Raw genomic sequence first — 18,278 nt, 5'->3', positions numbered from 1 at the left:
GAAAATACTTTCCAGAAGATTTTACCTTAGTGATGCTGGCCTCTTCTTAATCACTGTTAATCTGCTAGCTAACCAGCATCAATTGTCTCAATAACTCTTCTATTATTGACTCCAAAGAGAGTACCACATGGCTGAATCTTCAAAGTTCTGCTGCTTTCTTGGGCTGGAACATTGTCTCCTAGTTCTATTATATTATTGCCAGTGTTCCGTTTTCTAACTGCTTCACTACATAAGCTTTGAGATCCTGGGACTATGAGAATTTGAACTCAGATATCTGCATGACTCTACCTCTTGAATGCTTGGATTGAAGGTGTATACCACCATGCCTAGAACTAAGCTTTTTTTTTTTTTCTCTACGAGGCTGGTCTTGAACTGAGAGATATGTTTGCCTCTGTCTCCTGGGATTAAAGGCCTGTACCCTCATGCCTGGACCTAAGATCTTCATTGTGACTATCCCTCAAGATCCAGGTCAAAAGCTTGTATCATCCCATGCAATTCAACACACAATATCTCCTTATGTTTAATTGAAGGGAATAACCAGGTCATAATAATAAAACTATCCATGGTTCAACTGCAAATGCAAAAACACTAAGTTCAGTTAGATGGGAACTTGGCCTGAAGTCACACTACTTTAATCTGTTTATATTCTTGAACACAGAATTTAGCTCCATTGCACTTTCTTGTGTCCCTTTAATACTTGAACCATATATTTTATATTTTTTTCCTTTCCAAACTTGTTATTCTTAATTAAAATGTTCTTCATGAAAGTAAACCAGAGGACAAGTCTATGCTGGACTTTTTCCAAACTTCCTTTGTCAATTCTGCAACTAATGTAAGTTACTTCACCTGAGTCTTAGGCAGATTCTTCAGACAAGGACAAAATCAACCACATTCATCACCTTAACATCTTAGGAATGGTCGTCAAGCAATATACTAAAACTCCTCTCCTTTGCCACCTCAAGAGCAAGGGTTGGACTGTTTAAATTATCCTAAGCACCAATGTTTTTCATATTACTGCTAGGATGGTCCATTAAGCCCTAAGTTAAGCATTCCACTGCTTCCCAGATCCAATGTCCCCAATCCACATTCCTCAAAACAAACAAACAAACATGATTAGGTCTATCACAGCAATATCCTTGTCCCTGGTACCATTTTATGTTATGGGTAGTTCATTATTGCTCTGAAGAGACACCATGAAAAAGGCAACTATTATAAAGGACAACATTTAACTTGGGCTTGGTTACAGTTTCAGAGTTTTAGTTCATTATCATAATGAGTCAAAATTTCTACATCCTGATCCAAAGGCAGCCAGAAAGAGACTTCCGGGCAGCTAGAAGGAGGGACTTACAGCCTACACTGACAATGACACACTTCCTCCAAGGAGAACACATCTTCCCCAACAAGGCCACACTCCATAGTAGTGTTACTCCCTGGGGCAAGTATATTCAAGCCACCACAATTGATTCCCATCCTTCTGAGAAAATGCCAAGCTATTTCCATAGTGGCTGTACAAATTTTGCTCCTACCAGCAATGGATGAGGGCTTTCCTTATTTTGCATCGTAACTGGCATACACTATCACTTGTGTTATTGAATTTAGTCATTCTAACAGATATAAACTGGAATCTCAAAATAATTTAATTTGCATTTCCCCAGTCACTAAAGATACTGAACATTTCTTTAACTATTTTTTCTTAGCCATTTAAGTTTCTTGTTTTGGAAATTCTCTATTTAGGATTATATCCCATTTAAAGAAATGTATTATTTGATGTTTATGTCTAATTTCTTGAGTTTTTAAATACATTTATTATATTTGCCACTATTGTATATGGAATTGGTCATTTTTTTCTATTGTTAAAACTGCCACTTAGAACAATGGTAGCAGAAAATTGTGGGAGCAACCAACACTCATTTTATTTGATTTAAGACCCACTACATGAGATGAAACCCATACTCACCACTGCTTGTGTGACCAAGAACTAGACCAGATAGCCAGAGTTCTAAAGTAAAACAAAATACTACTTGTTTTAAAATAAAAAGGTAAAAGTAAAATGACATGATATTCTGCTATACTCATATATCAGTGCCTTATTCAGCTTTTGACATAGAAGTACCTTCCTTCAGATCACAGTAAGAAATAAGCAGACCAACAGCAACTATGTTACACATACACACAAACACATACTCGCAGAGAGAGAGAGAGAGAGAAAGAGAGAGAGAGAGAGAGAGAGAGAGGAGAGGAAAGAGAGAGAGAGGAGAGAGAGAGAGAGAGAGAGAGAGAGAGAGAGAGAGAGAGAGAGAGAGAGAGAGAGAGAGAGAGAGAGATAACATAGAACACACAGCTCTCAATGTGATGTCAACATCTAATCATGTCCCTCAGGACTGAATATCCAATGGAGGAGGATAATGTAATATCCAAAATGGATGGAGGACATCAAGAGAGAAAGACCCTCAAATCAACTGAACAAGGCTCACATGAACTTACAGAGACTGAACATGAGGCCTGCACAAGTATTTACCAGGTCCTCTGCATATATATTAGAGCTTACAATTAGTATTTGTATGGGAATCTCGAGTGTGTAAGTAAGTAGGTTTCTGATTCTTGTGCCTTCCCTTGTTCCTTTCTGTTAATTTGCCTTGTCCAACTTAGACCCAGTGGTTTATGGTTTGTCTTATTATATTTTATTTTGTTAAACACTTTGTTGTTATTTCTTAGAAGCCTGTTTTTATACAATGAGAGACAGAAAAGGAGTAGACATGAGAGCAGTTGGAGAAGTACTTGGAGTAGTAAAGGAAGATGAAACTAGTCAAGATATATTTAATGAGAAAAGATTCTATTTTCAATAAAAGGGGAAAATGTCAGATAACCTTTTTATAAGCATGTAAAGATCCAAAAAAAAAAAGAATGAATAAAACAATGAACTTTGCTATATTTGGGATAATAAATGTCTATCCAAAACCCTGAGGTAGATATCTGTTTCTGGGTGTTAGTATTTTATGGAGATGCTAGGAGTAGGGGATTAACGGAAGTCTATTAACCTGGGTTTGGGGTCTTTGGAAAGGAAATTGTGATATATCTAGCTTTGTGAGATCAAACTCGATGTTCAATCCCATATCTTGCCCATATTATAAAAGGCATTCAAGTGCTGTCTCCCATTGACATTACTTCCAAAAATGTAAACCAAAGCAGCCATTCCTTCATAAGCAGATTTCAAATACATAGTTGTTTTAGTAATGAGTACTTAACTAAAATATATGTATTTAAGAGATTCTGCTTGAATAAGTCCCAATGCAGACATTACTACTACAGAAAAGCATTTTAGGCTGTGATAACATAGAGCAATTTTTCTATATAGAAAATGTATTATTGCTAGTCCTCATGGTTAACTGTACTAGATTTAGAAACACTTATAAGATAAACTTGTGTGAATGTCTAGGGAGATATTTCCAATGAGGTTTAATTTAGGATGGAAGAGCAACTCAAAATATGGCAATGTATCTCAGGCTTCTAAGCTTAAGAAATGAAAGTCTCTCCACAAGCATGGGAGATCTTACCATCTTCTGAGGTCTTCTTCAGTTTCTTTCTTCAGAGACTTGAAGTTCTTGCCATATAGATTTTTCACTTGTTTGGTTAGAGTCACACCAAGATGTTTTATATTGTTTGTGACTATTGTGAAGGGTGTCATTTCCCTAACTTCTTTCTCAGCCTGTTTATCGTTAGTGTTGCCGAAATCTAACGTTATGTTTGAGTTAATTTTGTATCCTGCCACTTTGCTAAAGTTGTTTATCAGCTTTAGGAGTTCTCTGGTGGAATTTTTGGTCTCACTTAAGTATACTATCATATCATCTGCAAATAGTGATATTTTTAGTTCTTCTATTCCAATTTGTATCCCTTTGATATTCTTTTGTTGTCTAATTTTTCTGGCTAAGATTTTGAGTACTATATTGAATAGGTAGGAAGAGAGTGGGCAGCCTTTTCTAGTCCCTGATTTTAGAGGGATTGATTCAAGTTTCTCTCCATTTAGTTTGATGTTTGCTACTGGTTTGCTGTATATTGCTTTTACTATATTTAGGCATAGGCCTTGAATTCCTGATCTTTCCAAGACTTTTATCATGAAGGGGTGTTGGATTTTTCTCAAATGCTTTCTCAGCATCTAATAAGATGATTATGTACTTTTTTCTTGAGTTTATTTATACAGTGGATTCTGTTGATGGATCACCTTATATCGAACCATCCCTGCATCCCTGGGATGAGGCCTATTTGACCATAAAGAATGATTGTTTTGATATATTCATGGATTTGGTTTGCAAAAATTTTATTGAGTACTTTTAATCTATGTTCATAAGGAAAATTGGTTTGAAGTTCTCTTTCTTTGATGCTTCTTTGTGTGGTTTAGGTAAAAGTATAGTTGTGGCTTCATAGAACGAATTGGGTAGTGTACCTTCTGTTTCTATTTTGGTGAATAGTTTGACGAGTATTTATATTAGGTCTTCTTTGAAGATCTGATAGAATTCTGGACTAAACCCATCTGTTCCTGAGATTTTCTTGGTTGGTAGCATTTTAATGACAGCTTATATTACCTTAGGGGTTATGAAGCTGTTTAGATGGTTTACCTGATCCTGATTTAACTTTGGTACCTGGTATTTGTCTAGAAAATTGTCCATTTCATCCTCATTTTCCAGTTTTATTGAGTATAGTCTTTTGTAGTAGGATCTGATGATTTTTTAAATTTTCTCGGTTTCTGTTCTTATGTTTCCCTTTTCATTTCTTATTTTTTTTGTTGCAGTAAAATTTTTTTATTAGATATCTTCTTTATTTACAATATCTCCTTTCCCAGGTTCCCCTCAAAAAAAAGAAAGAAAAATTAAAAATAAAATAAAATAATATAAAAGAATCCTCTGTTCCCTCCCCCCTCCCCCTGCTCACCATTCCCCCCCTTCTGCCTACTGGCCCTGGCATTCCCCTACACTGGGGCATAGAACCTTCACAGGGCCAAGCTCCTCTCCTCCCACTGATGACCGACTTGGTCATCCTCTGCTATACGCATACTGCTGGAGCCATGAGTCCCCCCCATTTGTACTCTTTGGTTGGAGTTTTAGTCCCTGGGAGCTCTGAGGGTACTAGTAACTTCATATTGTTGTTCGTTCTAAGGGGCTGCAAACCCTGCTTACTCTGTGCCATCTGGTTACTCTGGGTAAGAAAGTTTATCTTTCTTCTTGATTTTCTCAAAGAACCAGTGACAGTTTTGTCAATTCTTTGTATAGTTCTTTTTATTTATACTTGGTTGATTTCAGCACTGAGTTTGATTCTTTCCTGCTGTCTACTCCTCCTGGGTGTATTTGCTTCTTTTTGTTCTAGAGCTTTCAGATGTGCTGTCAAGGTGCTAGTGTATGCTATTTCTAGTTTCTTTTTGGAGGCACTCAGAGCTATGCATTTTCCTCTTGGCACCATTCTTACCACCTTGTAGAAAGCTCAAGTTCAAGTGGATTAAGGACCTGCACATAAATCCAGATACACTGAAACTAATAGAAGAGAAAGTATGGAAAAGCCTCTAACATGTAGGCACAGGGGAAAACTTCCTGAACAGAACAACAATGTGTTATTCTCTAAGATCAAGAATTGACAAATGGGAACTCATAAAATTCCAAAGCATCTGTAAGGCAAAGGATGCTGTCAATAAGACAAAATGGCAACTACCAGATTAGAAAATGATCTTTACCAATCCTTCATTCAATACAGGGCTAATATCTAATATACACAAAGAACTCAAGACGTTATACTCCAGAGAACCAAATAACCCTATAAAAATGGGGTACAGAGCTAAACAAAGAATTCTCAACTGAGGAATATTGAATGGGTGAGAAGACCCTAAATTAATGTTCAACATCTTTAGGCATCAGAGAAATGCAAATTAAAATAACTCTGAGATTCTACCTCACACAATCAGAGTAGCTAAAATCAAAAATTCAGGTAACAGCAGATGCTGTTGAGGATTTGGAGAAAGAGGAACACTCCTCCATTGTTGGTGGGATTGCAAGTTAGTACAACCACTCTGGAAATCAGTCTGGAAGTTCCTCAGAAAATTGGATGTAGTACTACCTCAGGACCCAGTTATACCACTCCTGGGCATATACCCAAAAGATGCTCTAACGTGTAATAAGAACACATGTTCCACTATGTTCATAACATCCATACTGATGATAGCCAGAAGTTAGAAAGAACCCAGATGTTCTTCAATTGAAGAATGGTACAGAAAATATGGTATGTTTACACAATGGAGTCCTATCTAGCTATTAAAAACAATGAATTAAGGAAATTCTAAGGCTAGAAAATACCATCCTGAGTGAGTTAACTCAATCAGAAAAGAACACACATGGTATGCACTCACTGATAAGTGGATATTAGCCCAAAAGCTCGGAATATCCAAGATATAATTCACAAACCACATGAAGCACAAGAAGGGAGACCAACATGTGGAAACTTCAGTTCTTCTTTGTAGAGGAACAAAATACTCATGGGAGTAAATATGGAGAAAATGTGTGGAGCAGAGACTGACAGAAAGGCCATCCAGAGACTGCCCTACCTGGGGATCCATTCCATATACAGTCACCAAACCCAGACATTGTGGATGTGAGGAAATGCTTGCTGACAGGAGCCTGACATAGCTGTCTCCTGAGAGACTCTGAGAGATCCTGATAAATACAGATGCTTACAGCCAACCATTGAACTGAGCATGGGGTCCCCAATGGAGGAGTTAGAGAAAAGAGTAAAGGAACTGAAGGGGTTTGTAACCCCATAAGAAGAACAACAGTATCAACCAAAGCAGACCCCCTTGAACTCCCAGAGTCTAAACCACCAACCAAAGAGTACGCATGTAGTTACCCATGACTCCAGCCATATATGTAGCAGAGGATAATCTTGTCCAGCATCCATGGGAGGAGAGGACCTTGGTCCTGGAAAGCCTAGATGCCCCAGTGTAGAGGAATTCCAGGGAGGGGATACAGGAGTGGGTGAGTGGGTGAGAGAGCACCCTTATAGAAGCAGTGGAATGGGATGGAATTGGTGGTTTCCTAATGGGAAGTCTGGAAGAGGGATTACATTTGAAATATAAATAAAAAATTAATTAAAAAAAAACCTTCAAATGCTAGGGAAACTCTGAAGAAAAAATACAGTTCAAAGATTGATGTTTCTGGGATTAAAAATCAGTGATTTGTTGGGAACATAAGGGTCAGTATCCTTGAACTATGCCTACAAAAAGAATGGGGAATTTTTTTTGTTACTTTGCCCTTCTGAGTTTGCCTACTAGAATATCAACTCATTTAACACTTTAGCCTAAAGTCAAAATGTGTACATTACAGTCACTGTCACTCTTGGGTAAACTTAATGACACTACAATATTAAGGGTGTGTTGGTCCTAATGTTCTACAAGTGATACATGCAAGGAAACAGAATTAATGACATCCATGAATTTATAAAATGGATAATAAAGATATTTTTCTATTTTATTTAATTTTCAAATGTTCTTATAAGAAATAATCAAAATTCCTTATATGAAAATGGTAAAACACACATATGCATACATATATACATACATACATATGTACATACATACATACATACAAACATGTGTATCTAAATACATATACAGATACAAATGTGCAAAATGAAGTCTGAAAGAAATCTCATTCATGTGAAATTAAAGTCTATAATTAGAGTTATCTAAAGCTGTGTTAATATACAGAATATATGCTAATGATATTTTTAAAAGAAAGGTATAGGGAAAACCTAAAGTTGTCCTAAGTATAACCTAACCAAGGTACATTCTCAAATCAAAATCCTCTGAACTCCAGGCAACAGTGGAAGAACAAGTACAGAGAACTGAAGATGCACAAACTGAACTTGTCCTAAATGTGGACAGTGATCCTGTCCTCAAGGAGTGCCCTGGGCCTGTGTCCAATTACGTCCTGAACATAGAAATACTGCACAAGGGTGTTCATGTGGACATCTGCTATACATCATACTGGATGTTTTGCCTGAGGATAAAAATGGCTAGACAATCTTTGGTGTCCCAGAATTTTGTCTGTGGAGAAGAGGTCACTCACACAGTCCTAGACCCTACCAGAAGATACTTCAGATAAACAGCTCTTGTACAGAGGGACCCCAAAGAGCCAGAAGTAGAGAACTGTCTGTGGCATATGTGAACTAATCCCTAGCATGGTTGGTGAGACTATAGAAAACCATGAGCAAAATCATACACTGCAGCTCTGAAGAATAATTGTTAAATATAAATAGATTATGATAGATAGATAGATAGATAGATAGATAGATAGATAGATAGATAGATAGAAAGACCAACACATGTTTTCATTATAGAGGAGTAAAATTCATGAGGATGGGACAAGCTCACGGTCTATTAAACATCTGAAAGGATTTTATTTATTACACACAGAGATCAACCATCCAGGTGCCATTTTAGACTTCCTGAAGTAGAAAGCGCTGGTCCTTCAGGGACTGAGCTGATGCTCTCTGAATCTACATGTTAATAATGACCTCTAAATGTCTTATTCATTTGGTAGTGAATAACATGTAAATTAGTGAGTTAACAGAACAAGACAGTGGTTAAATAATTGATAATATGTTACACAATTATATGGGAAAAGGCATTATTTAACACAATGTCAGTTCCTGGAGTCAACCAACAGCAAGGTCCCTAAGGCTTCCAACACCATTCAGGCACTTGAGGCTACTGTTAGATACATACCAGTACCATAGTAAACTTAATGAACTCAAATATTAAAACCATTTCATTCTCTGGTTCCACTACATGGATAAATCAGAGTGGTATTGAACTGGAAACTTTGACTATGCTGCCTAGTTTCATGATTCCAAAGAAACTAGGGAACCTTCTTGTGGACAACTCTCAGCATTGGAAGGACTCACTACATGCTAATACTAGGAGTTAGCATGGCAAGATATGTTGACAAACATAATACTCATACAGTAGTTCTAGAAGAAAGCATCAACTTGGTAATTTGATTAAGGGACAATATAAAGGAGAGAACCTATGCTTTGCATTCTAAGATGAGCAAAAAAATGTACCTTATAAGTAAGTGTTCAGACTACACTAATTATTTGCCTTTCCTTGTGTGATTAATTGAATCACCTGAACATGGTGGTCCAATGTCTGGGGAAAATCTTATCTTATTAGATACATCTTAACTGCCTCAGAAGACATAGAGTGTACAAAAGGTTAGAGAACAAATGCAAGAGTCGGGTGAGTCAATGATGTGGTAAGGAACAGCAATTTACGTCTGGTCTGACATACTCATCATGGACTATGAAGTCAACTTGGATTTATATATATTACTGTGGTAATAGTGATGATGCTGTTGACAGTAATTGAGAAAATACCTAATGTTTTATAACTTATTTCCTTCCTGTTAGAGCAGTAAGTGTCCTTGGGGCAATCTGCTGGAGTATATAGGAAGTACAGTCAGTAGACACCAGGACATCAGTTCAGCAGCCTTTCCCAGTCCCTCATATACTGTGGAGGAACTATTCTGAGATGAATTTATCATTGACTCAACCATGCTTCTGTAAGTAACTTCTTAATAGTGTTTTTCTGGGTGTGTCTGAATAACTTGTTGGTTCTCCAAGGAATTCTTTTACCAGAACCTGTCTCATGTTTCATGTGTTAACAGACATTTTTATTTATTCAAATAGTACATCAGTATGCTAAGAAAAAAATTGAAACCTAGGAAAAATATTTACAAGTTTATTATAGATAGTTTAGACTGGTTTGCAAAAAATGGGAACCCCTTTCATTAGGCCAAGTGACAGTAACCAATTAATATTCTTTATCTTTATTGAAGTAAAGGAAGAAATGGACAATATGAGCTAGACCTAGTGGTTTAGAATTATAATCTCCATGCTGGGACAGTAGAGGCAAATGGGACCTTTAGCCTGACTGCACAGCCAGTCTAATTGATTTAGAAAGTTTCAGGGCAGTGAGAGTTTCTATCCCCAAAATATTAAATACAGATATGGTTGGTATTTAATAACACCTGAGGTTGTTCTCTGCCTTATATACACATTTGCACACATATGAAAACAAACATAAACACATATACTCTCACATTCAAGAGAAATGTGATAGAATAATGTTATCTAATTGGTTAGAAATAATGCATGTTTAAAAATACTCAGATGTCAGGGCAGTTTTTAGATGGAAGATAATAAAGCTCAGAGATTGATCTTGCAGAAATTAAGAAGTGGGAATTTGCTGAGAACCCATGTTTCAATAACTTCAAATTGTCACAAATTTAGAAAGATGAAATTATTATTTTATTGTTGTTGTTGTTTCCTTAGGCTTGAACATGAGTTATCCTACTTGATTATTTGACTTCAAAACATTAGTCTTGTTTTGGAAGATTCCTTAGGCCATAGAGGAAACTATGCTGCATTTCAGGGTATTACACTTCAGATTTACACTGTATTCATACTGTTTCTCAACTATCCCCCACTGATGTGTTCATAAATGTGAAGTAATAAGAAATCATTCTGCCTAATTTTCTTCACTATTCTCCTACACTATATGTGTTTCAAGGAAACAGCTTTCAATGAGTGGTCATGAAAATTTACTGCTTTGTAAAGACCTTTATCTTGGTTCCTTTTCACCCAACACCTTTAAGTTACCCTTTATTCCCCAAAGGTCCAATGTGTATAAATAACTCTTTAAAACTAAATAGAAATCTTTAATTTAGCCTTTCTGGGTAAGTCTTGTATAACTGTTTTTGAATTGCCATTGTAGCTGATATGGAGTGAGTACCTGAGAAATTTAACTCATATATTCAGTATGTTTTTCTTTATTTTTTAGTATAAGTTTTTCATATATCATTTCTTCCCACAGCTATTCTGAATCAATAATTTTCATGTTTATTTAAATCATACATGTTTGAAAATATGAGTTATGTTAGCGGCCCATAAATTGTTCTAGAATACTTTCAGCTACTACTTAGTTTTGTAGTTACTGGCAATTTCATGTGTTTATTTATAAATAATAAAGTAATGTTTATTTAAAAACAGTGTTAAAATTTAAGTTAGGCAATGATAGTGGATAGGTGTCTTTGACACTTGGCTAATCTGGAGTAAAATGAATGATATGTCAATAAAGGTGAAATTTAATATAGTTGCTTATGCTAGTTTTCTACAGTTAACAATGGTAAAAAAATCATTAATGATAACCACTGATATTGTGAAATGAAGAACAAAGATTTTTTGTTAATTTTACTTCCTCTTAGATTATGAAACATTCTCAGATGAAAATCAACAAGCATATATATGTACATTTATATACATGTATCTGTGTCCACACACAGATATATATAAAATTTTATATCACACAAAATAAGGTCTAGAACCATCATATTTGTTAAGAAAATAAGCATTTACACAGGAATTATATAATGACTTAGTTATGTAGTCAAAATGTTCTTAGTTCCATTTTATACTACAAAATTTCATATTTTAAATTTTTATGTTAATCTTATTTTTCTCCCTTGTGAACTAAAATATTTGTATACAATTTGTTTTCTCTCTTTCTCCGACTCTTCCTAGATACTTCTAAACTCCCTATCCACCCAACTTCAGATTGTCTCTCTCCTAAAAAGAGTTTATTAACAAACAAACAAACAAACAAGAGCCTATAATACAGCAAATGCCCAAACAAAACAGAGAAGGCCATATATACAAAACAAAATACAGCAAACAAAAGCAAAAGAACCAGCACAGCATGGCATTTGTTCAGTTTTTCCAGGTATAAGTTGCCAGGCTTTGCCTTGCCTGTTAGGCTGGACACATTTGGTGTCATGAAAGTTTGCATGGCATTTAGAGTTTTGCATTTAGATCTTTTTTTTTTTAATTTTATAAGTTCAAGAAACAAAAGCATACTTTTAACTTTTTTTCTGTAACTTGTTCCATTTTTTTGAGAGTGTAACTGTCAATAACTTACAAGTTTAGTTGCTGTCTTTCTGTTCAATTAGCATATTTATAAAGAATATAATTGTAATCATGCTAAAAAATTAAAGATGATTGTTGCATAGGGCAAGAAATGTAGATAAAATGTTTACTAGGGAGGGCTCCTATACTCATGTGATCTAAAGTAAAGTTTGTGCTTTAAAGAAGAACACTGACTCTCAGCATCACAGATGTGGTCTCTGGCATTCATATGGTCAAGATGGTACCCAACTGTGTGTGTCATGCAAATGTGGGATGACATGTTCACAGTGATGGCATCTAGAGAATCTATCTCACTGATTATGAACTCGGCTCAGGGAAAATCATTTGACCCTAGGGTTCTCTTTTACCTGTTTAGTTTGAGAAGGTTACAATGCCACAGTCCACTCACAATGTCATTATAAAACTAAATTTTATAGAAAAATCAATTGTAAGGCTTTGCATGAAACAGAGATGCATACTTTTATTATTACAAGCTATCAAAGCCAACATAGGCTACCTTTCTTCTGACATTATTCTCATTTTCACTATTAGACAACCAAGTAAGAACAAGTTTAATCCTATGAGGTATGAACATGCAAGTAGCTGATAAAGTGTTCTGTCCTTGTCAAAATATAAATATTGCACATTCACTTAGAATTAGTTTCTTGGAGAATTTAACCACAAAACCCAAAAATCAATCAATCAATCAATCATCAATCGATCAAACAAACAGCACAATACATTCCAAAACCCTTAAACTTTCTATACTCAGTGACTTTAAAAAAACACTCGAAGTTATTTAAAATGAAGCTGTTTAAAAGTTTTAAGTCTTTTCTGAATATCAATCTAAAATGTAGAAAATTACCAAGCTCTAAAACTATACATTTGTACAATGATGTATACATAATTACTTTGCCACTGTAAAATATAGTTATGTCCTAACACAGAGGACACAAACAATACAGTGGAAGATGCTAGGCAGAGAGAGTGTTGATAACCTCAGATGAATGGATCTCAGCATAGCTGTTTCTTTGTATCAGGGGCACTGCAGATACTGTTGGTGTCAAATCTTCTCCAGTGGGAGATCGTGGTCTCTTTACCCACAAATGGCGGTGAATCAGGTGTTAATGAAAAACTCACTGAAGACCTTTTTGATGATGCCATTATACTTTCTCAGCACATCAATGGCCTGGCTATAGAGACACGCAGGATATTCGTAAGTACCTCAGTGGCTTCAGGCATTGTTCAACAGTGAGTGTCTGTGTGAGAACTGGAAGTGCGTTACAGTTTAATAGAGGTCACCAAAAATCAAATTTCAGGTAACTCACCTTCACATATCAAATAAAGCTTTGACCTCGGTAAAGCAGCACAAGGAGTATGGAACAGTCACGATTTCTTACAGATTCACAACAAATGACTTCATTAAAGATAAAAACACTTTTCTCAAAAGTTGTTTCATAGAATTCAGGAAGGAGTAGCCACAGTAGAAGTTCTCTTGCCTGATCTTGCTTGCAGGATGCATTGTCAGCTGGCATCTTCATTAAAGTACCACAGTTATTTAGTAAAGAAGTTAACAGTGAATGGAATAGACCTAAATTAAACTGCAGTAGACTCCACATAAGAAAAAAAGTCATAAATGCGCAGAAACCCTTAAGTGTTTTGGAGCTTTCTTTAATCATTCCTACTATGTACCTATGGATAATGCTTAGATAATAGGAGGACTGCACAAGCAAGTCTTCTCTTCCTGATAGTTATGTGTTATGTTGTCAACATCAATCATCAAGGAGGGGAAAAGATGTTAAGTTGGAGTGCCACAATGGGCATCCCATACTGGGAAAGGGGATTTACATTTGAAATGTAAATAAAGAAAATATCTAATAAAAATGATACAAAACAAACATATATATATACACATATATTTATATATATAATTTGCATTGTGTGCATTCATGTTGATTTTCACTCATGTGTTTTCTTCCCTTTGTCTTATTCCAGCTATCCAATAATTTCTCATCAGACATGTTCATTGCATTTGTAAGTACTTCCTTTACTTCCAGCTTCTTTCTAAAAGAAGCCTTTGTGGCAATGATTGTACTACACTGCAACTTAGATAAGAAAGCACCATGAACCTAGTTTCCCATAGGATACCCCTATAAGTAAAGGAAACATCAGCCAAAAATCATGCAATATAGTTACTCAGTTTAGGGAATCTCAGATTTATGATGAATGCAGAGACATCTCAAAACTTTTCTCTAGATTTCTTCTATTAAAAATATATCTACAAATATAAATATACTGTGACATAAAGTTCTAAAAGTTGTCATAGGGAAAAAACTCTGCTTTCCTAAGCATACTGGTGGGAAACTGTTCCTAGGGCATTCCTCATTGAGCTCACTGTATATATCCAAGATGTAAGCGTTTTACTGTAATGAAGTCCACAGATTGAATAGAAATACTCTAAAATCAACCTGTGTCAGGTACTGGGGTACAAATTATAGCTTTCAGCAGCCCACAAATGCTAGGAATTGTTATATAAGTTTTCTTTAACATGATCTTACTCAATAAAGGGGCACATCTAGAAGTTGGTGTAAGGTCTCTGTGCTTGATGGCTGTATATTACTAATTCTAAGTGAGCCAGTGTCAAAGAGAAGAAGGTAAATAAAGCCTCAATCTAATGAAGTGCAACCGTGGAACCTGTCCCTGAATTGTACGTGAATTTATCCTAATGCAATCTTTTAGCTCATGTTTCTTGTCAATCTCCATTTTAAATTAATAATCTTTTAAATTCCTAATCTTCCTAGTGATCAATTACAGTTTCATAAACTATCTATTAATTTGAAATTACATATTTATATAATATAGTTAAAATACAATGTGTAAAGAATAATATATTAATGAATTAATATTTTGTATTTAACATTTCTTCATTGTTTTTAACTTTTTTAAGGTGCCTATATTGGACAACTAATTATGTCAAGGGTAATTCAATTTTCACTGAGGATTAATTACTACTAACTTGATTTCTATTTTTAACCTCTACAGACATTACAATTTAACAGACATGATGAATTTGTTGTCAATGGTCTCAACAGCTGCCACACTTTGTCACTCAAAACACCAAAAACAGAAAAGGAAGCCCAAAGGATCTCAGTGAGTCTCCTGCCTATGGTTTGATCCTAAACATCTAAAGATATACATTGGTTTGATCCTAAACATCTAAAGTGGTACACTGGCTTTGCCATTCTGTAGGTTATTATAAACACTGCAATAAATGTGGTATATATTTCTTTAGGAAAAATCCAAGAAGAGTGAGTAATGAAAAATCATCTTCTACAGTACATGAATAATAAAAATATTTTTCATATAAGAGTAAAGCATAGCTATAAATTACCCATTTAGAAGACAACACAGTAGCAATCATACTCTACCTAGCTCACTTATTCCGTTAGAAACTTTGACCTGAATTGGACACCTATATTTAAAGATAGATTTATGTGTGTGTGTAAAAGATGATAACATTTATTATATATTACCAACAGACTTAGAAATTATATAATGCTCCTTAGGACAAAACCATGCCCGAAAATATGAAGGGAAGATCACCTTATACTGGCACCTATGATATGATTGTTATAATACCTCCTATCCAATTCTCTGCCACAACTAATTTTGAAAATATTTGATTTGAGGATCATATTGAGGTGAAAGAATTGAATTGAGTAAGAAGTGAAGAAGAGGGAGTGATGAAATCTGTGAAAACAAATCTGCGTCAGTGGACACTTCACCAACTATTGTATTCACTTCACTCCAGTGTCCTCTCCGAATGTAATATTATTACACTACATAGGAAAAGCAAGTTGAAGATTTGTTAGGTTAATACAGAACTTTTACCCAAAGCATGCAAAATAAGAATTGGAATCTGTTCTTGCAATTCAAATTCTCACTATAGTGATATGCCCCATGTTGCTAGGATCCATCATCATTTCTTGTGTTCCTTCTCATCATTTCTTTATACATTTTCCTTTGCAAAGTCCATTGGATTTCTTCTCTACTCTTTATTTCCATTGCCACTAGAGTAGCTAATAGATATCTGTCAGAGCAAGTATTTTAAATATGAACATTTTAATGATCCTAGTAGGTCATACTACAGTGAGCTTCCCACTGATGCTGGTAATGAAGGCAACACTGTGCCTTCTTCATCTGCTCAAGCAGAAAGATCACTGTTGTGCTAGAGACAAGGGCATGGAGGGAAGTAGACCAATGAAAGCCCATGTATAGATGGCATAGTTTCTTTATTAAGTCTTTGTTCTTGTATCCCAAAATAACCTAAGAACTTTAAATGAATAAAACTGTGAGTAATTTAATTGGTGTGATGACTCCACTTGTACCACTTGCCATTGACATTGATGAGAATTGTGTTTCTGGATCAGGTCCTGTTGACATCTTCTGAAAACCAGCAAAGCTTTTAATTCTCATGAACAAGCAATACAGGAATATAGACAAGATATTATAGGAAAATCAAATGGTACAATTTCTCAATGAAAATACAATAAAAGCAATATGGTGGTTCATTAGAAAAAGTAGTTACTATTTAACATACTGTATTATTTAATAAAATGCAGTAGAATAGATGAAATTCAATAACCCTCCATAGTTTCATCTTCAGAAATATTATCTATCCCAGAAGAATAACAAATGAATATTTTAATTGTGCTTCACTAATTCAAACTAAATACAGTTCATGCCTATCTTACCTTAGTAAAATTTCTTACTTTTGTATAGCTGCCAGACTTTGTAAAAATGATACTAAGTATACTACGTGCCTGGGACAACCCTCTGTATCACCTGGAGATAGAACTCAAGAATATGCCAGGAGCTCCCTTTGCTATCCTTGCAAGAGTCAAAGATATTGAGGTAAAAAATAAAATCCTTCTGGACCGCATCATGAAGATTGCCAAGAAGGTGAGACATATTCTTACTTTCTACCTTTCTATCATAAATGATGTGGTATATGTGGTGGATCACAAATTTAGAAACAACTCACTGTACAAGAGCAAATTACATGCATTCAATCTTGTATGAAATCTGTATGAAATCAGGAAGGGATAGAGCTGTTCCTCACAATCATTGGGTCATTACCTTTCCTGAAGAGGTGAACTATCTCTACCTATGTTATTACTTCCATTCCTGGCTTCTGTGTATCTTAAGTTAGAAAACTGTTAAGAACTAATCCAATCTGCCTTTTTCAAACACAAGTCTGTGGTCTTCCACGTGACTTGTCCCAAAATAATATACTTCATCCTGATTGAACATCATCTTAGTAAACGCTTACTTGCACCTTGCCTATAGTTTGTAGGTGATTAAGGGATATGTTACCTGAGTTTGTGCACAAAAAGTCTATTGATGCTGACTAAAGTTTACATTGTTGACTATATAGTAATACAAATCAACACTAACAAGTAAAGGAACAATCAAATAGAAACCGTAATCATATAACTATCATTTGTCATTAGGTTAAACGTGGAATTGAAGAAAATGAAGAGTACCCTGTTTGGTCAGAGCTTGCATCCTTACAGTCAGCCAATGAAGAATCAAGATTTTTTGCTCTTTATAAATTGTCCTATTGCCTATTTGTTGACACAGACAAAGTAGAACATTTTCTTAAGCACTTGAAGTGTCGGTATTTTGATGGTTACATGTGCCAAGACTCAGCAAACCAAATTCGCCTTCAGTAATCAATTTCCTCAAAGCTTCTTTTAATTTTCTCTCATTTGAAGGTATCCCTTTGTGTAACACAACACTTCATAAAAAATAAATGCTTTAGATATATCCAAGCACAACAATGCATTTGTCAGTATGTTGGTTCATTTAGTATTAATTGAATTAATAGCATGGACACTTTTCTAACACAAAGAAGAGATAATTTATTGGCAAGAGAGGGAATAGATATCAGAATCATAGCAAGTTAACGTCATTTATAATCCATTGGCATATTCCAGACAGCTGCTGGAAACTTGTATCTTGCCTGTCCTGGAAATTTTCTTTCAAACAATATTAGTATTTATTCTTCAACTAAAAAAAAAAAAAAAAAAAGGTCTTCACATTGAGTCCAGAGTGACTGAATTTGGTTTCAATTTTTGTACCAGTATGAAGATGCCCTTTCCTTGACAGTGTTTATTGTCAATTTTTGTCTTCACCAATTTTGAAAGCAGTAAGATAAACTATCAAAGATTTTTTTCCTTAAATGATACTGATAAAAATTTTAAACACTTTCTGAGACA

At 35.1% G+C, this 18,278-nt stretch overlaps 1 protein-coding gene across 3 annotated transcripts; it reads left to right on the top strand.

Moving 5' to 3' along the window:
- The first annotated feature begins 273 nt into the window (after nucleotides 1-273).
- LOC116082000 (prolactin-7B1) lies at nucleotides 274-17,834 on the top strand. 3 transcript variants are annotated; one of them, XM_031358805.1, is made up of 7 exons: nucleotides 274-310; nucleotides 9,445-9,596; nucleotides 13,038-13,213; nucleotides 13,993-14,031; nucleotides 15,040-15,147; nucleotides 16,780-16,959; nucleotides 17,511-17,834. In XM_031358805.1, exons 2-7 carry the CDS (start codon nucleotides 9,566-9,568, stop codon nucleotides 17,730-17,732), a joined length of 756 nt encoding a protein of 251 aa, XP_031214665.1. In that variant the 5' UTR covers nucleotides 274-310; nucleotides 9,445-9,565; the 3' UTR covers nucleotides 17,733-17,834. The 3 variants fall into 3 exon arrangements, with proteins under 3 accessions (XP_031214665.1, XP_031214663.1, XP_031214664.1); XM_031358803.1 differs by lacking the exon at nucleotides 274-310 and adding an exon at nucleotides 2,367-2,521 and having other exon boundaries at nucleotides 9,450-9,596; XM_031358804.1 differs by lacking the exon at nucleotides 274-310 and adding an exon at nucleotides 2,367-2,582.
- Nucleotides 17,835-18,278: the final 444 nt, after the last annotated feature.

Source organism: Mastomys coucha, unplaced genomic scaffold, assembly GCF_008632895.1.
Source record: "Mastomys coucha isolate ucsf_1 unplaced genomic scaffold, UCSF_Mcou_1 pScaffold7, whole genome shotgun sequence".
NCBI classification, from domain to species: Eukaryota; Metazoa; Chordata; class Mammalia; order Rodentia; family Muridae; genus Mastomys; species Mastomys coucha.
Note: the sequence above shows the minus strand (reverse complement) of the source record. Positions and strands in the feature narration are given on the sequence as shown.

Excerpts from the sequence above, each read along its gene's own strand:
- LOC116082000 (XM_031358805.1), top strand. The coding sequence starts at position 9,566 with ATGAATTTATCATTGACTCAACCATGCTTCT. Across the intron at positions 9,597-13,037 it reads ATTGACTCAACCATGCTTCT|GGGCACTGCAGATACTGTTG; the intron begins GTAAGTAACTTC and ends TCTTTGTATCAG. Across the intron at positions 13,214-13,992 it reads TAGAGACACGCAGGATATTC|CTATCCAATAATTTCTCATC; the intron begins GTAAGTACCTCA and ends GTCTTATTCCAG.